General features: G+C 36.5%; 1 protein-coding gene across 2 annotated transcripts in view; it reads right to left on the bottom strand.

The window, feature by feature from the left end:
• LOC129872893 (protein SWEETIE) overlaps positions 1-16,933 on the bottom strand; it is a 34,559-nt gene that overhangs the window by 6,456 nt on the left and 11,170 nt on the right. For both annotated transcript variants that reach the window (XM_055947842.1, XM_055947843.1), the window contains exons 13-38: positions 16,015-16,118; positions 14,477-14,609; positions 14,299-14,405; positions 11,104-11,214; positions 10,838-11,005; positions 10,600-10,686; positions 10,326-10,419; positions 10,116-10,184; positions 9,909-10,031; positions 9,754-9,822; positions 9,560-9,664; positions 9,306-9,394; positions 8,792-8,948; positions 7,939-8,088; positions 7,044-7,093; positions 6,738-6,837; positions 6,575-6,631; positions 4,659-4,726; positions 4,008-4,101; positions 3,408-3,631; positions 2,007-2,151; positions 1,843-1,911; positions 975-1,028; positions 734-820; positions 522-650; positions 212-415 (exon numbers count right to left, since the gene is read on the bottom strand). In XM_055947842.1, the coding sequence (XP_055803817.1) occupies positions 212-415; positions 522-650; positions 734-820; positions 975-1,028; positions 1,843-1,911; positions 2,007-2,151; positions 3,408-3,631; positions 4,008-4,101; positions 4,659-4,726; positions 6,575-6,631; positions 6,738-6,837; positions 7,044-7,093; positions 7,939-8,088; positions 8,792-8,948; positions 9,306-9,394; positions 9,560-9,664; positions 9,754-9,822; positions 9,909-10,031; positions 10,116-10,184; positions 10,326-10,419; positions 10,600-10,686; positions 10,838-11,005; positions 11,104-11,214; positions 14,299-14,405; positions 14,477-14,609; positions 16,015-16,118 (2,847 nt within the window). The remainder of the gene's footprint in view (positions 1-211; positions 416-521; positions 651-733; positions 821-974; positions 1,029-1,842; positions 1,912-2,006; positions 2,152-3,407; positions 3,632-4,007; positions 4,102-4,658; positions 4,727-6,574; positions 6,632-6,737; positions 6,838-7,043; positions 7,094-7,938; positions 8,089-8,791; positions 8,949-9,305; positions 9,395-9,559; positions 9,665-9,753; positions 9,823-9,908; positions 10,032-10,115; positions 10,185-10,325; positions 10,420-10,599; positions 10,687-10,837; positions 11,006-11,103; positions 11,215-14,298; positions 14,406-14,476; positions 14,610-16,014; positions 16,119-16,933) is intronic.

Genomic DNA, 16,933 nt, shown 5'->3' with positions numbered 1-16,933 from the left:
ATTGAAATCATGATTTTGAATCCCAAATCATGTTTTTTTTGGAGAATTTGGGATTTGAAATCATGATCCGAAATCGCATGTCCAAACGCTGATCTGAAATCATGACTTCATATCGCACGTCCAAACGCAAGCTTAGAGTCCTACACCCTCATGAGTGAAAGAAGGATCAGTTATAAAAGACAGAAACATATATATTGAACTATGAGCTCACATTTTCTTTAGGAAATGACTGAGTCCTAATATAGCTGTAGTCCTTCAGAAGACAGAGCCAGTAAATTCCAAGAATTTTTGAACTCTCAGAGAAAAGAGGCAATAAAGCTAAATATTCATCATTAATCTCCTTTTGTTGATTTTTCAAGAATGCAAAGGTGTAACATTTCAGAGAGGCATGTGCTGTAAGGAGTCTCACTTTAATCTGGAAAGACACATTGATAAATAGGTTAGAGATAAGAGCAAACAGTCGTTCAGAAATTTGGCTATCCTAAAGAAATTTAAAATATTTTGGACGTGAGAGAACCAACCTTACACGAGACCCATTCTGCAAAGGATGGATAGTAAAGGTCATTGAATTCATTTAGAGGACGTGAAATCAATGAAAATATCCGTTTTACAGCAAGTTGATCCCGGCTAACAATTTTACATGTCAATATCTGCAATATTCACACATGGTCCCGTTTAAACTTACAGTAATTAAATAACACCAGTAGATGCATGCATCTCAGTATTCAACAACCTTTGTGGCGAGCTGCAAGCCTGCTTCCAATAGGACAGGACCAGAGGACGAGTCCAATGCAGTTCGAACTGCAGAAACTAATTGGGCCTGAATGATAGTGACATAACTAGGTTAGTTGAGCTAATATCAGTAAGGATTTTGCATCATCTTGATTGTGCCTTGAAACTTGGTTATTTAAGATAATTAGGAAGATCCTAGTTGCTAAGCAGGATAAAACTAAAAGAATGATCCAAGGACTTACCTGATACTGTTCCAGAAGAAGGTGACCAGGTAGCTCAGGGTCCAATGTTCCAAACTGAAAATTATAGTAACAGCATGAAGTTGATATGTGACAACAAACAGCAATACACATTTCTTTGAATCCAGTGTTTCGTGAAAGAACCGAAAATATAAACGTATGTTATTTTATTCAGCCTCAAAAGTCAGGTGCATACTGACGGGCTTTGTCAACTCCAATGATCAATTCGTAGATGTTCCAATAAATCACTGTGACTCCAGAATTAAGTACATTTATGACAAGTTGGGAGCACACAATATGTACGCTCCAACATGAAGACAAGCATTAAGAATGCTAACGTGCGACAATCTATTCCTTGTAAAAGACAAAATGTTTATAATCCCTGTAATTGTGTAATCAAGGATTATGAGTTATTTTCTTTTCCTTTTCCGGATCTCTTATAAAAATTAATTAAATCCTAACATGCTTGAGGAAATAATCAAGCAATACGTTTCCCAAATCTCTTCTTTCTCCACATTCTTCACACCGTGTTTCGAAGCTAGCAATTTGAGTATTGCCCTCTAGCGGGCATCTGATTTCTATAAACTTAGGTGTTGTCCTGAAATTCCATCTTGTTATTTTTTGAGCATAAGCGATGATTGTTCAAGCAAGAGAAAGTATATTACTTTTATTTGTTTAGCAATGGTCTATTAAATCTGAAATATAGAGATAAAAGGCATCAAACTGTTGTAGTTTATATATATGGACTTACCAATGATAAAACTTGAACGCCAAACTTACAGGCTATGGCCTAATAGATAATGCTACACCATTTGAAATGACCATAAGTGAAAAGTCTAGCCGAATAATTGAATGAGCATTAAATCAATACCTTGTCAATAATAGTACTCAGAAGGGTCACACCAACTGGCCGCATGTTCTCAAACTGAATTGTGCTGATCTGTAAGAGGTAATGGGAGAGAACCAATTTATTTCCCTCACCAAAGCTGATTTTAATAGCATAAGTGCAACAAGGGTTGATTTCAAGTTTAGCACCTGATAAGCAAGTGAAACTAGTTCTTGCAATTGAAGAACCAGCCAGTCTCCAGAAGTCGATCCACTGGCAGGCTGCTGTCTTGCCAAAGCTATGTCAAAATGCACTGGATTCTTTCCAACTGCTGCAGGAAGATGACTCAAACACCTAAAATCCAGAGAAGATTATTCAGAAGGATACATTATGTCGGAGAATAACAAACAAAACAATTTTCTGAACAAGACAAAGTGATTTGGAGAAAAGATGTGCACTAATATAAAGGAAAAGATTCTCTCCCAGAAAGATAACAAAGCGAGAGCCAAAAGAAGAATAAGGACTAGGGACAGCCTATAAAACTGGAACTAAGAGAGGATTCTATTTTAACTGTATATTTGGAGAGCAGATAAGCTTGCGGATCTGGAGAACATTGTATGAACTTGCATCATTACACTTATTTGGTGAAACACTTATTTGGTTAACTGAACTAGTTAACTACACTTATTGTTGTTGCCTTTAGCCTCATTTTGGTTGCAGCATAAAGAACTGGGGTATCAAGAGTTACAAGTGCAAACATACTGCCTTTTTATTGTCAAACTCATAAAAGAAGATGACATACAATATCAACTTTTTAGGGCTATTATTGCAGATTGCAGATTCTTGCTAGAAACCACCAAGACAAATACATACACATATGGAGAGAGGCTAATCAATGTGCAGATTTGAGTGAAGGTCACAGAATGAACAAGAGCTGCTGGTTTGGGAAGATGTGTTGAAGGATGTGGAGTTTTGTTCCTTGCAGATTTAAGCAATGTACCTTTTGAAAGATTTTAGTTTAGTTCTTTCCAGTGTACAAAAAAAGATCATGTGTGCTGCTTTTCCAGAAGAACAGTATAGCTATATATCCACACAGACAAGGAAGACAAAGGATAAGGTAATAATTAGGTACAGCAGGATGACATTAAAATTTGTGTAATCTTAACAAGGTGACAACAACTTTCATTTGAAAAAACACATTTAAAGTGGGCACTGAATGTAAAGAACTTCAATACTATCTAACTAGCAACCTATAGTGGTAATGTTGGACACCACAATTGCAGAAGATAGATGCCTTCCATAAATACCATTTATTTCATTTCCTCTGCTTCTTTGGCATTAATGATTTACCGTCTCTGTTCTTGACATTTCATTGTCCTTTTTGGGATTGTTTTATATTGTTCATAACAACTCCGTTGGCTGATTATGCGAGTTTGAATGGGTTGCAGGGAACAAGGAAGATCGAGATGATGTCAGAAGAAAATGCTTACAAATGGCATACAGGATAGCTGCAGTGCCAGGAAACTAAGAGGGGAGCATAAAACCAAAATTGCTCAGAGAGAGGAATAAGCTTAACATTAGTCACGATAGACCAGGGAAGCAACACTCACTCTGCAGCAAAAACTCTTGTTCGATATCTGAGGTGTTTGTCCCTAGGAGGATAGACAATGGAATGATTGCTTCCATAACCTTGAAAGCTTTGGTTTTGGGAGCTCGACACCATGTTCTCATCATCATCTCCAGTATTCAGTCTAGTGTTACCATCCAAACCACTTGAAGAATCATTTTGTGAACTGTCACTTGTGCTGATCACTCTTGAGGATGACGAAAGAATCTAGGCACCATAAATAATTTCAGTGAAGCATTTTGATCACCAGCGTAAAACATTAGAAAAAACAAGAAAGAAAGCTTAACAAGCCATGTGACAGAAATTTTTAATAGAGAGCATAAATGCTTGAAACAGGGCTGTGAATTACAAACAGTCATATAATAACTGATCTAACTTGCAACGTAGTCCTTCAATAAGATCATAAATATTTAATAGAGGAGTTTCGAAGAATCAATTTACCCAGTTCAGTCTAGCTAATTTTAAATAAGTAAAATGGTTTCATCTGATGACTGCACTCTTTTAATTTTTAGAATAGCTTAACTAGTTCTGGAAGATGCTGGCCAGATTACAAGAATCAGTGGGCAATAGGGTAAAAAATTACCATGTTGCGGCAAATTGATAGCCATTGTGATGGCCGTGATGGACATGATGCATAAAGCAATCTCATAACTGTAGTTCGTGCTAAGCTTCCAATCCTGCAAAAGTTGAAAGAATTCTAAGTAGGGCGCAAGATTAGTACACACAAATTTGAAAGCATCAACTTACAGGTAAAGGGCAAAAAGCTAAGACAATTAAGCAAAAAGGTATAGCAAACAAGAAAACAAATGTAAATCTGTCCAGATAGATTAGTATAGAGCACTCGAAGAGGCAAATCCAGCAACAAAAAAAAGAATACAGCAAGCACTTTCATTGGGTAAAGACAGAAGATGCATGGTTATAAAAATTAGTCTCATTCAAATAGCTACTCCCTTAATTCCAGTTTAAGATACTATCCATATTTTGGGAGTCAACTATTATTTCTTTGATTACAATTTTCTCAAAAATTGCACTTAAAATATTTGGAAGCTGGTTTTGTTGTCCTTGTATCTGAATCTACAACTCATATCCTAAAAAAGAAAGTAATGCCAGATGCTAGACCTAAAATCAATAAGCCAACCCAAACAAACTGAGAGAGAGGAAGCAATCACCAAATTAGAGAACATCAAGGGAGATAAGGTTTAGGACCAGCTTGTGTAGGCATAAATCAACTTACTCAGCATCAGTTTCCTCATCCAGCATATGGAACAATGTATCTTCTATATGTTCATTCATGATGGACCCCTGCATATAATCAAGCATCTGTATTAAGATATAGTGAAAAGCAGACATATTCGGAACTTGGAAGCTATAGAAGTGAATTGAAATTAGATCTTCAGAAATTTCTATATATATTTATTGTCCTTCATAAAATCTTCTCGAGTACACATTACATTTCTCATTTGAAGAGTGTATTCTTAGCAGTATGATTTTCACATGTTGTGTTTTCCATGCGGAAAAAATTGTGGGAGCATTTTTCTTACCAGTTGAATGTTGAAAATGAAAGAAGTCATCAGAAGTACTCAGCAAAGCCTACATAACAGGCACATCAGGATTTCAACCAAGATCCAAAACGTTGGAAGCATATTAACTTGACTGATGATTTCAATGGGCTCTTCTAGATACAGGAAGGGGTATGCGGAAATGACCAGGGAGAAGCAGGAAGGGGATTGCCCTCAGATCAGAGACAGGGGAAAAGTTTAAAGATTAGGAGTTGGGAAGGGCGGAAACATGTATTGGTAGAAAGAAGAGGAAGAAGGAAGGGCAGGTTGATGAGTTGATTTTTTTTTCTCAGGTAAATACATTGGTGGAAACATGGTCAAATTGGCCGTATATACAAGGGTTATACCAAAAGGTAAAGCATCTATAAAAAGATATGATTGTCTACAAACATCCAATCATCTATACAACCGGGAACTCTCAGGGTGCACCAAAAGAAAATAAGGGAACAGAGACTACTACTCAACTTGGAGAAACTCGACTCCACTCTCACTCAAAAGCTTTCTTGTTTCTCTCTCTGGAATTAAGTTGATTATATATCGACTCAATCAGTTAAATCTCTTATTGTTTACTTGTCTTGAGGTAACTATTTATTTACTCACACTTTTACTTGCTTTTGATAGGTCCTGCCGTCCTGGTAAGATAACACACTTGACTCAATTCCAGAAATGATCATGAATGAAAAAAAGGAGGAAGCGAAAATAGCTCAGCGCAGCTGCATTGATAGATTTCTGCAGCTGCGCGAGCAAAATAACACAAATTCCAATGTTAGTGCAGCTGTGCTGCAAAAGCGTTCAAGTACTAAGGCTATGTCAAGACTAAAGAATGACAATGAAGCTGCACCAGAATATACCCAGAAGGTGCATAGAAGGCCAGCTCATACGTGCTAGTAACGGCCACACATGCCAGCTTATATGTGCTAGTAACGGCCACACATGCACCATAGTTCAGCAGAAAAAGAAGGCTTCTTCTGATTAAAAATGTTCCTACTTCTGACGGGATTCTTGAGGAACTATTTAAGGATGCTAAGAGAATGTACAATGCATGCTTCAAGAGCCATATGCTGAGGAGAAAGTAAAGGGTATCTCCAAAAGAGGAGATGAAAGTTTGAAGAAGAAGATTAACCTTGTTATTACGCAAATGTTCTCATTCCTTTCACCTATTCTCTGGATTTTGTCAATGAATACTTGCAATCTCTTGGTGTTTATAGTTTCATACATAGGATATATACCTTGGATAGGGCTAAAGGGATCTGAACCCCATTAGATGCTGATGTTTTTCTCTTGAAGGATTTTTCAAGTATTTAGCTTATGATGAAGTATATTTTATTGCTTATAACAACATTTTCCTGTTTAACATAGATTTTAACAGAGAAGTTTTGTTACTAGAGTTTAAACAATTAATTTGATTCTTGAATATTAGCCTGTTTTGATTAGTATAGAGTAAGCTATTTAGCAAACAACAAAGAGGTTTAAAGCATAAAAACTGTTTTAGTTCCGTCCATGTCCTTGACAACTTGCAAAACCTAGCCTTAAGGCACCAAAATATCTAAAGCACAGGATGACACATAGAGGCCACAGTCAAATTACTTACTGGATCCTTTTCAATGAGATGTCTCAGAGTGGATAGAGCTAAACGTCGCAGTGTTGGCTGTTGAATATGAAATTCAGCTAATATCAGTACTCACAAAATTATCTAAGAAAGGAGTCAATTCCAGAACCACCCACCCATTTTTTCATGGGAGAGAAAGCACTACCTGTCTTGAGGATAGAGTTGGGAGCAGTGTTTGCACATTGTAATGCACAGTAACAGCTTGTGGTGCAAAAAGAACTAGCTGCTGAGTGAATCGGACATTCCTTCAAATTAACAAGAAAAAGAAAATAAATTCCAAACACTCAAGAAAATCCACATGAAAATTACAAAGCTAGATGAAGCAGGTGTAGTCAAATGAACTTTCATGTGCCCCTGAGACCTAAACCACACCGGCCTCAAAACTATTGCTTCTTATTTGGTTTATAGATTCAAAAAGGGGACAAAATATATGAATAACAAGAGGCCATACTCATAAAGTGTTGCAGTCTCTTGCCGAGAGCTGACCTCTGCAATGACAGACTGATGGAAAACACATGATTAGAATGAAACTGGAAAAGTAAAATTAGAAATCTAGTAAACAAAACAAGTTCAAAAAAAAAAATCTAGTAAACAAAAAAGATTTGGTGCTACTGAAGTAAAAAAGCCACTTCAAAATATTGAAAGATCTATATGCTAACAAACCCAATATGGAGTAGAATATCTATTCCTTGCATGTGTTACCCATGGAAAATATTTTACACCTATAGATAAATTGTTATGGATATCATAACAGTGATAGTGATCAGTGACATGAAAACACGGTTCCTAACCTTGTAATAAAAAAAAAATTAAAGACCTCTATGTATGTTTAAAGAATGCGTGTTAATAGGTCATTTTGTCTAGCGATCCAACTTTTGGTAGATTTTCAATAACACAATGAAATATGCCAGAACATGATTGAAATTGTAAATATTGATTTCATAACAAATACTACATTATGAATCTGATATTTGCCTCAGTTAAATTTGACTACATAAAAAGAAACTTCAAAAACATGATGAGTTTGACGAATGTCTGGAGACTTACGATGCAATTGTAACCACGATGTGATCCTTTCATCTATAAATACAATATACATAGTTGCACATATGAGACCATAAAAAGGTAGTATAGAAATGACGTATACATTTCTCAATTCCAGAAACTAATTGATCTCAGAAAGTTTTTTTCCAAATCTCAGAAAGTTTGCTTAACACAAAACTAGCTTTCTAGCATATGCATGTGAGTTTCGGGAAGTTCTTGCACTTTTGTTTTCTTTAGGTATTGCTGGTGTCTTTTATATAGATCAGTAATACAGATTTAAGCTTATAATTGAATTGACTAACCTTGCAGCGCGAGAAAAAAATGCTGTCAGGGGAAAGTTCAGGACCAAGGACAGCAACAATAGCATTTATAAGGCGGCCCACTGCCTGCTGCAGGTTAGTCGAACCAATCTCATTTGACAACAGAATATCCATGGCTAGGCTAAGTGTCGCCTGAAAGTAAATGAAGATCGGAAACTTCAGGCTTAAACAAAAAGTTGAATTAGAATTTAGAACCTAGAGGTGCCAAATAACAAATCTAGCCTTTCTTGCTTATCACATCAGAGGGTAACCTCTTGCCGCAATGAGAACATCAAAAATCAAAATGGCTAGTAAAAATGGAAATTATAACATATCAGGCAGAGAAGCTTTAAAGGCCTAACAGTGAACTCAAGAAAATTGCTGAATCAAAAATTCATCCTGATCGGACTTCAATAGGAGGAACAACGAGGAAGGATGATCGCCACTCACAAATCTCAAGATGACACAAAATGCTCTGGATAACATGGCAATAAATAGTAGAATGAACAATAGATGTGTCTCTGAATGAAGGTAGCCAAATAAATCTTAATGGATTTATTAACAAAACACGTTTGTTGATAGCCAATGGTCCCTTCTTCAAAACTGTAAATCTTGACTTCTTCCACTAGATCCAACATGATAATTAGTTTCTTGATAAGTAACATCCTCAAGAGAGAGCCTTAAGCAGCTGGCTGAAGTTTGAGAGCTTCTAGCATTTATCACTTTATTCAAGAGATACTTCTGACATCCGATAAATCAGATGATGGATAACTAATGTTAGCCATGAAAATCAAAGAATGTGGATAACTGATGCTCATAGAGACACCAATGCATCATATTCAGAGAATATGGATACCTGAACATGAGAAACATAGGATAATCCAGCCGCCTCCACAGTCAACAGTAGACCATGCAAAGACCAAATTTGTAAGCCAGTGTTTGAACTTTTAGCCAGAGAAGAAAGTGAATTAACAGTAGCAGGAACCAAACTTGACAATGCAATTCCCCCTGCGCTGTAAGAAGGATCAATAGAATGAGGACTTCGATAACTAACAAGAAACAATTCAAACAGCATACTCAGACACTTTAAGCGCAGGAAGATAATTTTATTTTTGAGAATGCATTATAATCAGACAATAAGCCATTGCCTTTACACCTTTTTTCACCTTAAATACTGCTTTGCACATCAATTTGATTTGCTGCTCATGGACAATCAGAATTATGGTGCATTTATAGTTGAAACATTCAGCACAATTACCAACATCAAAGATCTGTTCTTTGGAGGGAAGGGGAGAAAGAAAGTAAACAGTAGTTGTCGAAGAAATGCTCATGCAAGAAAGGTAAATACTAAGCTGCATAACCCAGCTTACCTGCGATGAATGCAACCAAGTGACAGAGCAACCGAACCAGCATAGTTCGAATCTACAGCTGAATTTATATCACCAAGGAGAACTCTGGTCTGCAGTGATACGTAACAGTTAAAATGACAACAAAAGATGGGCACTCATGGATAATTGAGCTTCTTAGGGATTCAATAACACTAGTTGTTGCATGACACTACTAGATGCAACTCAGAAAGCTGTCCTAGAACCAGGAGGTTATGAAAAATACAAATGGAACCAACCAATCTGGCAGTAAACACATCATTTCCTAGACGAGCTAATAGACCAAGTCCTTCAGATGATGCTCTGCGTTGAGAAGCACAGATGTCACCCTCAGCCAGAGTGCTCTGTCAAGGTAAACATCTAAAGCTAAGAAACACTGAAAAGGGTAAAGAAAGGCAATAGCACCAAAATAACATTAAAAATAGTGAAGAACCTGAAATATAGACTGTGCCAAACCAAGTACTTCTAATGGTAAGGGTTCAGGACGTAAAGCAAGCAAGGCCTGTGAGGAAGGCAAGCACAAGAGAAGCAGATGTAAGGAATGAAAAACTCCAGATTAGCCAGAAAAAGTCTAAATATTTAGATCACCTTCAGGCCAGATAGCAGGCCCACACATATGTTTGTAATGCTGGTAGCATGCCAAGCTTGTTTCTTTCCAGCTCTCAGACACTGCTCAACCATTTCTAGGAGTGAGAGCATTCCCCCAACATCCTGAGAGGAACAATGACATACTAAGTTGCAAGCTACCAATGCCTCCATATCTACTTCGCCAATGTATCAACCATATTCGCTTACCTCAGAAGCAAATATGTTGCCAAAACAGAGGAGCTTCTGATTTACTAACATTTTGCTTATAGTCTCCGGCTTCATGATCAGTAACATGTATTAGTAATGGATATCAAACGGGGGGGGGGGGGGGACCTCTTCATGGCTTCTGAAGTTGTACGGCATCAAGCAAATCATATTTTTTCCTAAAAAGTCAACCTCTTCAATAAAGTTCTTTACCTTAGGAAAGCTCGGAAGCTCGTTAGCCCATACACATGGTGCGAGACCATCTTTTCCACCTTGAAATGAGCGAAGTTCATCCTCAAACAAATCCCTGGTTGAACAATCAACAAGATGAATGACTAATTTGTACATTGAGTTATAACTACCAAGTCAGAAGGAGACAACATTTGGTATGATGTGCACATCATTAGCCATACCATGATTGAGAAAACAAAGTTACTCCCCCAGAAATAATAAATGAACCATAGAAAGAAGTTTTAGTGCTAAGTACCTGCCAGGGTTCCAAGGACCCAGCCAAGCATCTCTTTTGTCTAACAGCATCCTCAAGCATGAACTTTCCTCACATTTGGAAGCTTCCCTGTCCCAAAAAGAAAAAAATAATGAAGTAGCTCTTCCAAAAAATAAAAAGAAGAGAGGAACATACATGCCCTAGTAGAAAAGGAATGGAATGACCCTGCTAGGGAAATACATAGCTGTGTCACAGCTGATGAGCTGGATCAAACATTCACCTATAAGGAGTTGCGCATATCTGAATAAGACGTGCATGGTCTCTTCGATATACAGTTGGATCTGAAATTGACTGATAGGCTATTAGTGTCTTGATGATAAAAATGTCTGATGCCTGTTTGAAAGTCATTTGGTCTTTGGCTGCCAACAGCAATATATATGATAAAGCCCTGTGTTAGCAAATTCCTCAAACGTAAGTGACAGCTGCATAAGACTTATCATGCAGAAAACATATATAAAAAAATGCTTCTTTCACATGTATCATTACCTACTAAGGTATAGCAAAACTGGTTCAAGTAAGATCCCCTTGTTCACAGCACCAGAAGAGACGAAACTATTTATGAATGCTGTCAATGCATCCACTGCAGCAGACCATACACTACAAATAAAAAATTTTAAAAAAAGATCTTCACAAAGTCATAAACAGTTGCAGACTTCACAAAACTATATGAAAGTTTTATGAAATAAAATTGTACAGCAACAAAAAGTGATATTTGCTTGAACATCTTTTATAAAGTACACAATGCTGCAATGAAGAACAAAACGAGACCGAAGTGTAGAAATTATATTAATGTATACCCAGTAGAGTGTTATATATTATCTGTCTCCTCACAAACATATTTCAACAATTAGGTGGGTAAAATATATAAATCGTCAATGTCCATTTCACTGCATTTAGGCCTGTTTCATTCACAACTCAATTGCCTTTAAGAACAAATTAGAGATTCTCTCGAAGTAGGGATTCTTTGAATTTCACACCTATTTCTACAATGCAATACAACCTCCAGCCAAAATTGAAGACTCATGGATAATGCTAGTGTGTCAATAACATCCAAACCTAAGAAAGCTAGTTGGTATCAGCTATACAGGTACTTAGCTTACATTGTGTTCTTCTATTTGCTAAGTTTGCATGAATTCAAAGTAACTAAAAAATCTTTTTTGATAACCAAGAAATCTCAAGGGCCAGTGACACACTTACAAGGAAGATTCATTGTTTGGTATCTCCTACAAAACAAATATGAATTCTTCAATCTTGAAGTTGTTGGAAAAGAAGTCAAAAGTGAATGTCCATGGGCATTAAATCTATGAAATGAAACGCACCAACACAGACTAAAGAATTCTCTCAACTCTCTCTTTCTTTTACTGTCTCTCCTTCTTATTAATTTGTTAAGTTTAGTTTGTTTTATAACACGTTATCAGCACGAGCCTCCATCACTTTGAGCTATTTTAAAAAGGTAACAAATGGGTAAGAATTTTATTTTCTTAAAATGTGAATATCTATAAACTTGAATTTGTTGATCTTGATATATCTAGAAAAGGCTACTCATCATGGGCACTAGATGCCGAAATACACCTAGAATCGATGGGTCTGGCAGAGACCATCAAAGATCACAATATGGCATCTAGTCAAGACCGTGCCAAAACCATGATATTTCTCCACCACCATCTTGACGAGGGGTTAAAATTATATTACCTCACATTAAAAGACCCCTTTAAAGTGTGATAAAATTTAAAAGATATGACAATTGAAGTTGGTCATCCCTCCACAGGCACATCATGAGTGGCTCAATTTGATATTAATGAATTTTAAAAATATAACTGAATATAATTCTGCCTTGTTTAGAATTATAGCATGGTTAAATTTATGCAGAGAAGATATCACTGAGCAAGACAAACTTGAAAAGACATACTCCACATTTCCACCCGCGAATATGCTCCAGCAGCAGCAATATCGCGAAAAAAGATTTTAAAAAATATTCTGAACTACTTTATCACCTTCTTATTGCTGAACGTCACAACGAACCGTTAATGAAAAATCATGATAGTCGGTCCGTTGGTTCTTTGCCACTCCCTGAAGTGAATCAGGCAAACTATAACCAACGAGAAAGAGGTCATGGCCACAGTCGTGATCGTGATTGTGGTCGTGGTCAAAAAAAAATTATAATCATGATGCTCAACTGGTACCGAGAAATGATCAGTAATATAAAAAATAGAATGAAAAGCAAGAAGCTATACCAAAGAAAAATTCAGAAAGTATATGTCATAGATGTAGAGGTATGGGCACTGGTCACGGACATGCCGGTCATCAAAATGTCTGGTTCAGCTATATCAGGCATCCTTGAAGAATGTCGACGTAAATGTGATTGGCCAAAGTGGCAAAAGACAATTCAATCAGAATTAGACTCACTTGCTAAACGTGAGGTTTTTGGACTTGTAGTCCAAACCCCTGAAAGTGTAAAACTAGTTGGCTATAAATGGGTTTTTGTGCGAAAACGAAATAAGAGAAATGAAATTGTAAGATACAAGGCACACCTTATTGCACAAGGATTCTCTCAAAGACTCGGGGTCAACTATAAAGAAACATATTCACCAAAATTATTCTTCACACATGATCTCCAGAAGAATGGTGATATTGATTTACAACAAATTCGTTCGAGTGATAATCTTGCAGATTTATTCACAAAGGCATTACCAACATCAACTTTTGAGAAGTTAAGATATAAGATTGGAATGCGTCGTCTTCAAAATATCAAATAAAGTTTTCATCAGGAGGAGTAAAATACGTGATGTACTCTTTTTCCCTTAACCAAGGTTTTGTCCCACTGGGTTTTCCTAGTAAGGTTTTTAATGAGGCAGCACTCAAGACATATTATCAGATATGTGTACTCTTTTTCTTTCATTAGGCTTTTTCTCACTGAATTTTTTCTAGTAAGGTTTTAACAAGACACAACATCTATGGGTGTTCAGGATATTTATTCTTTCACTAGAATTTTCTTTTGTATATGAACATCCAAGGGAGAATGTTGGAAAAGAAGTCAAAAGTAGATGTCCATGAGACCTACTTTCACTCGTTTTGCACTGTAGCTCGCCGTTTTTTCTGTAAAATTTGCCAATAAAAGGGCATTAAATCTATGAAATGAAACGCACCAACACAGACTAAAGAATTCTCTCAACTCTCTCTTTCTTTTACTGTCTCTCCTTCTTATTAATTTGCTAAGTTTGGTTTGTTTTATAACAGAAGTTCATTTTTTATCATTTTTTTCTGGCCATATGCAGCACTTACAGTTATAGATGATTATTTGTCTCAATAGAGCATGACTATATATCACTCTTAGTTATTGTAACCATCCATCCAATGTGGGTCAGAGTTGTGATACTGGCTCATCAAAAATATAGATTCTAGGCTGACTAAAATGATATTGCACAGTAGATATGCACACAAGGTCACCGTTTCATTACCCAGATGTAATTTTTCCGAAAATCCTACCAAAATATCTTTGTTTTTTTTTTGAGGAAAAATTACACTTGGCAGGTTAGATATGTTATTTACAGATGGCAGGTTAGGTATGTCAAATTAATATAATTTAAAATAAATTAATATAATTTAACATATCTAACATGCCATGTATAAGTTCTCTTCAAATTGTAATAGATCAATGTCTATAAGTTTTACATATCTAACCTTATGTTAGATTGGAGATCTTTTGTTTCACTGATATGGCGTTCTGGATTTCCTTGGAATGCAGAAGCCCATAAAGAAAGAATATCAAAAACTTGATCCTCAAGTTCCTGCATCAAATGAAATAGCACCATGAGAAACAAAAGAGGAGAAATTGTACCTACAAAACCAATTACTGTACCTCTTTTGGCATGCACGCAAGCAGTGAGGACAAGAGCATCCACCCAGCCTCCTTCTCAATGGCTGCTGCTATAGGATTCCGACTTGATTCCATTATCATTTTCTTAGATAGTTCAAGTACTGATCTGGGCAACCTGCATAAGGTCCCAAAGAAAAAATAAGATAAGATAAAAAAAAGCATGAAAGGAAATGATTAGATGATACTTCTACCAACTATAGAAAATGCATTTAACGGGAAAGATAAGGAAGCTGAAATAACAGCCCTAGCAACAGAAATGATGAAAAATGAAGGGGGAAAATCTATAATCCTGTCAAATCCGTTTTTCAGATACTATTTACCAGTAAGTGTTGCTTCTGATGCACAATACCAGAATGACAGAAACAGGTTGTTCATAGAGAAAAGGATTTCGGGAAGAAAAACACAGCAGACCAAAGTTCGAGGAAATATACAGCTTAGTAACATTGTAAACGCGGGACAACCAAGACAATGATACAACTGTTACCCATTGTTCTTCAGATCAACATGCATGCCTCAACAAAGTAAATCTACGTATCTCAAATTTCAATGACAGCTGGGTACAGATACAAATTGAAAACGAGAGCTCACTGAGGAATTAACTAATCTACAGCCGACATGTATGCTTAACAAGATCTGCTACATATTTTTTTTAAAAAAAAATAGCCAATCTGCTAAATATTGTTTTTTATAAAGTAAAAGCATTTTCATTCATAAACATGGCCAAAAATCTGGTCATATACAATGGGCATACCAAAAAGTAAAGAATCTACAAAAAGATAATAAGGGACCAGAGGCTACTCCTCAATGGAACAAACCTCAGACTCTACCAACCCAAAAGCTCTGCTAAATATTGTTTTCAGTCAAATTTCCAGCAATACAAAGATTTAAAAGGATGCCCTCCAATAGGTGTTAAATATTGTTTCCTGTCAAATAAATCTTCTCACTTATACCGGACAAACCTATTAACGCCCTTAAACAATGGTTCAGGTTTGAAATGACATAATCCAATTCTATAGCAATATGTTTGCAAAAATATCTTCAGAAGTGTTCTAATAATCCCAAAATATTCCACTACTTAACGAAGATCATGAACTACAAAGTTTTCAATATAAGGCCAGACTAGTTGTTCATTCATGGATGACTAATCTATAAAAAGTATTGAGACTTCCACTGCTAGCCTACTCCCATTTCAGATGTACACAAACCAAACAGCAATTCAAAGAACTATTGAAGAAAATCTGAAGTTGTGCATTGGAGCATTCTAGGAGTTAGGACTATACAAAATTTCCCAAGGCATTTATAAATTGGAAGCTCGTATTATAAGGACGAGACAAAGGCAGATATGCTAATAAGTAAGGAAACAAAGGCATAACTTCCAGAGATTTTGCAAACTGAAGAAACATACATAACTAAAACTAATCAATCATAACTAGCATGGCAGTGTAGAAGGTTTTTTTTTTGTGTGTGTGTGTGGGGGGGGGGTGCTGTAAAGCTTAGACAAAAATGGAGGAAGTCATTACCGAGATGGATAACCAAGAGGTAAGTTTGGAGAAATAGACACCAATGCTGCTAAAACCGCAGCCTGACCATCTAGACACTCCAGCTCATACTTAAGATTAGTTCCCTGTAAATCACACGGAAAAATAGACCATCAAACCGACTAGTCCCTGTAATAGAATGCGATGCACAACTGGGCTTCAGGAGAAGGAGAGAAAATGTCAGGCATGGGGCATAGCTCCTTTGAGAGAAAGGAATAGGAGAGCTTTTGAAGGAGTGGAAAAAGGAATTACTGCAACTGATGCTTTGTTTTGGTTTTTGGCCAATTTTTATGCACCTACGAGATTCTTATTAGTGTAGATGATGGGATATCATTTGCATAACCATATTTTCCTACAAGGTCCTCCACACTTCGTATACTTCTTGTATACCGGGCTTTACTATAGTAGCAATAGAAGTATAATTTCATCCCCAAGAAATAGTAATACTAAAGGAGAGATGACGATGATAAATGAATCACTAGCACACACAAAACTTCTACCACTCTTCCAGAATAGAAGCAGCAAAAACCCTTCTGGAATTTCTTTTTAATTGGACAATTCATCTGGATTCTGAGCAGTGGAATCTTTTAGTTTAGGCAAGAAAGGAATTCCATCAAATTCACCTAGTTATAGGAGAAAACCTAATTCTCCAGAAGATGGAGAAGAATGTAATATCAGAAAGACAGACTCCTTAGCGACATAATCAAACAAAAAGTTTTTTCCCTAATCCCACGACACACTTCAGCCCATTTATCATTGAGAAGGGAGAGATCCTTTAAGCAAAAAATAGAGAATACAACCAAAGACAGTAAGACATCCAAAAAAGGGCAGCTAAACCTTACTACAGTCTTCTCAAAAAAAATCTCCCAAGTGAGCTGAGCAGCCCCAAAAGTTTTACCTC

The sequence above is a fragment of the Solanum dulcamara genome, chromosome 11, assembly GCF_947179165.1.
Source record: "Solanum dulcamara chromosome 11, daSolDulc1.2, whole genome shotgun sequence".
NCBI lineage: Eukaryota > Viridiplantae > Streptophyta > Magnoliopsida > Solanales > Solanaceae > Solanum > Solanum dulcamara.
This window is presented reverse-complemented; position numbering and strand designations above follow the sequence as displayed.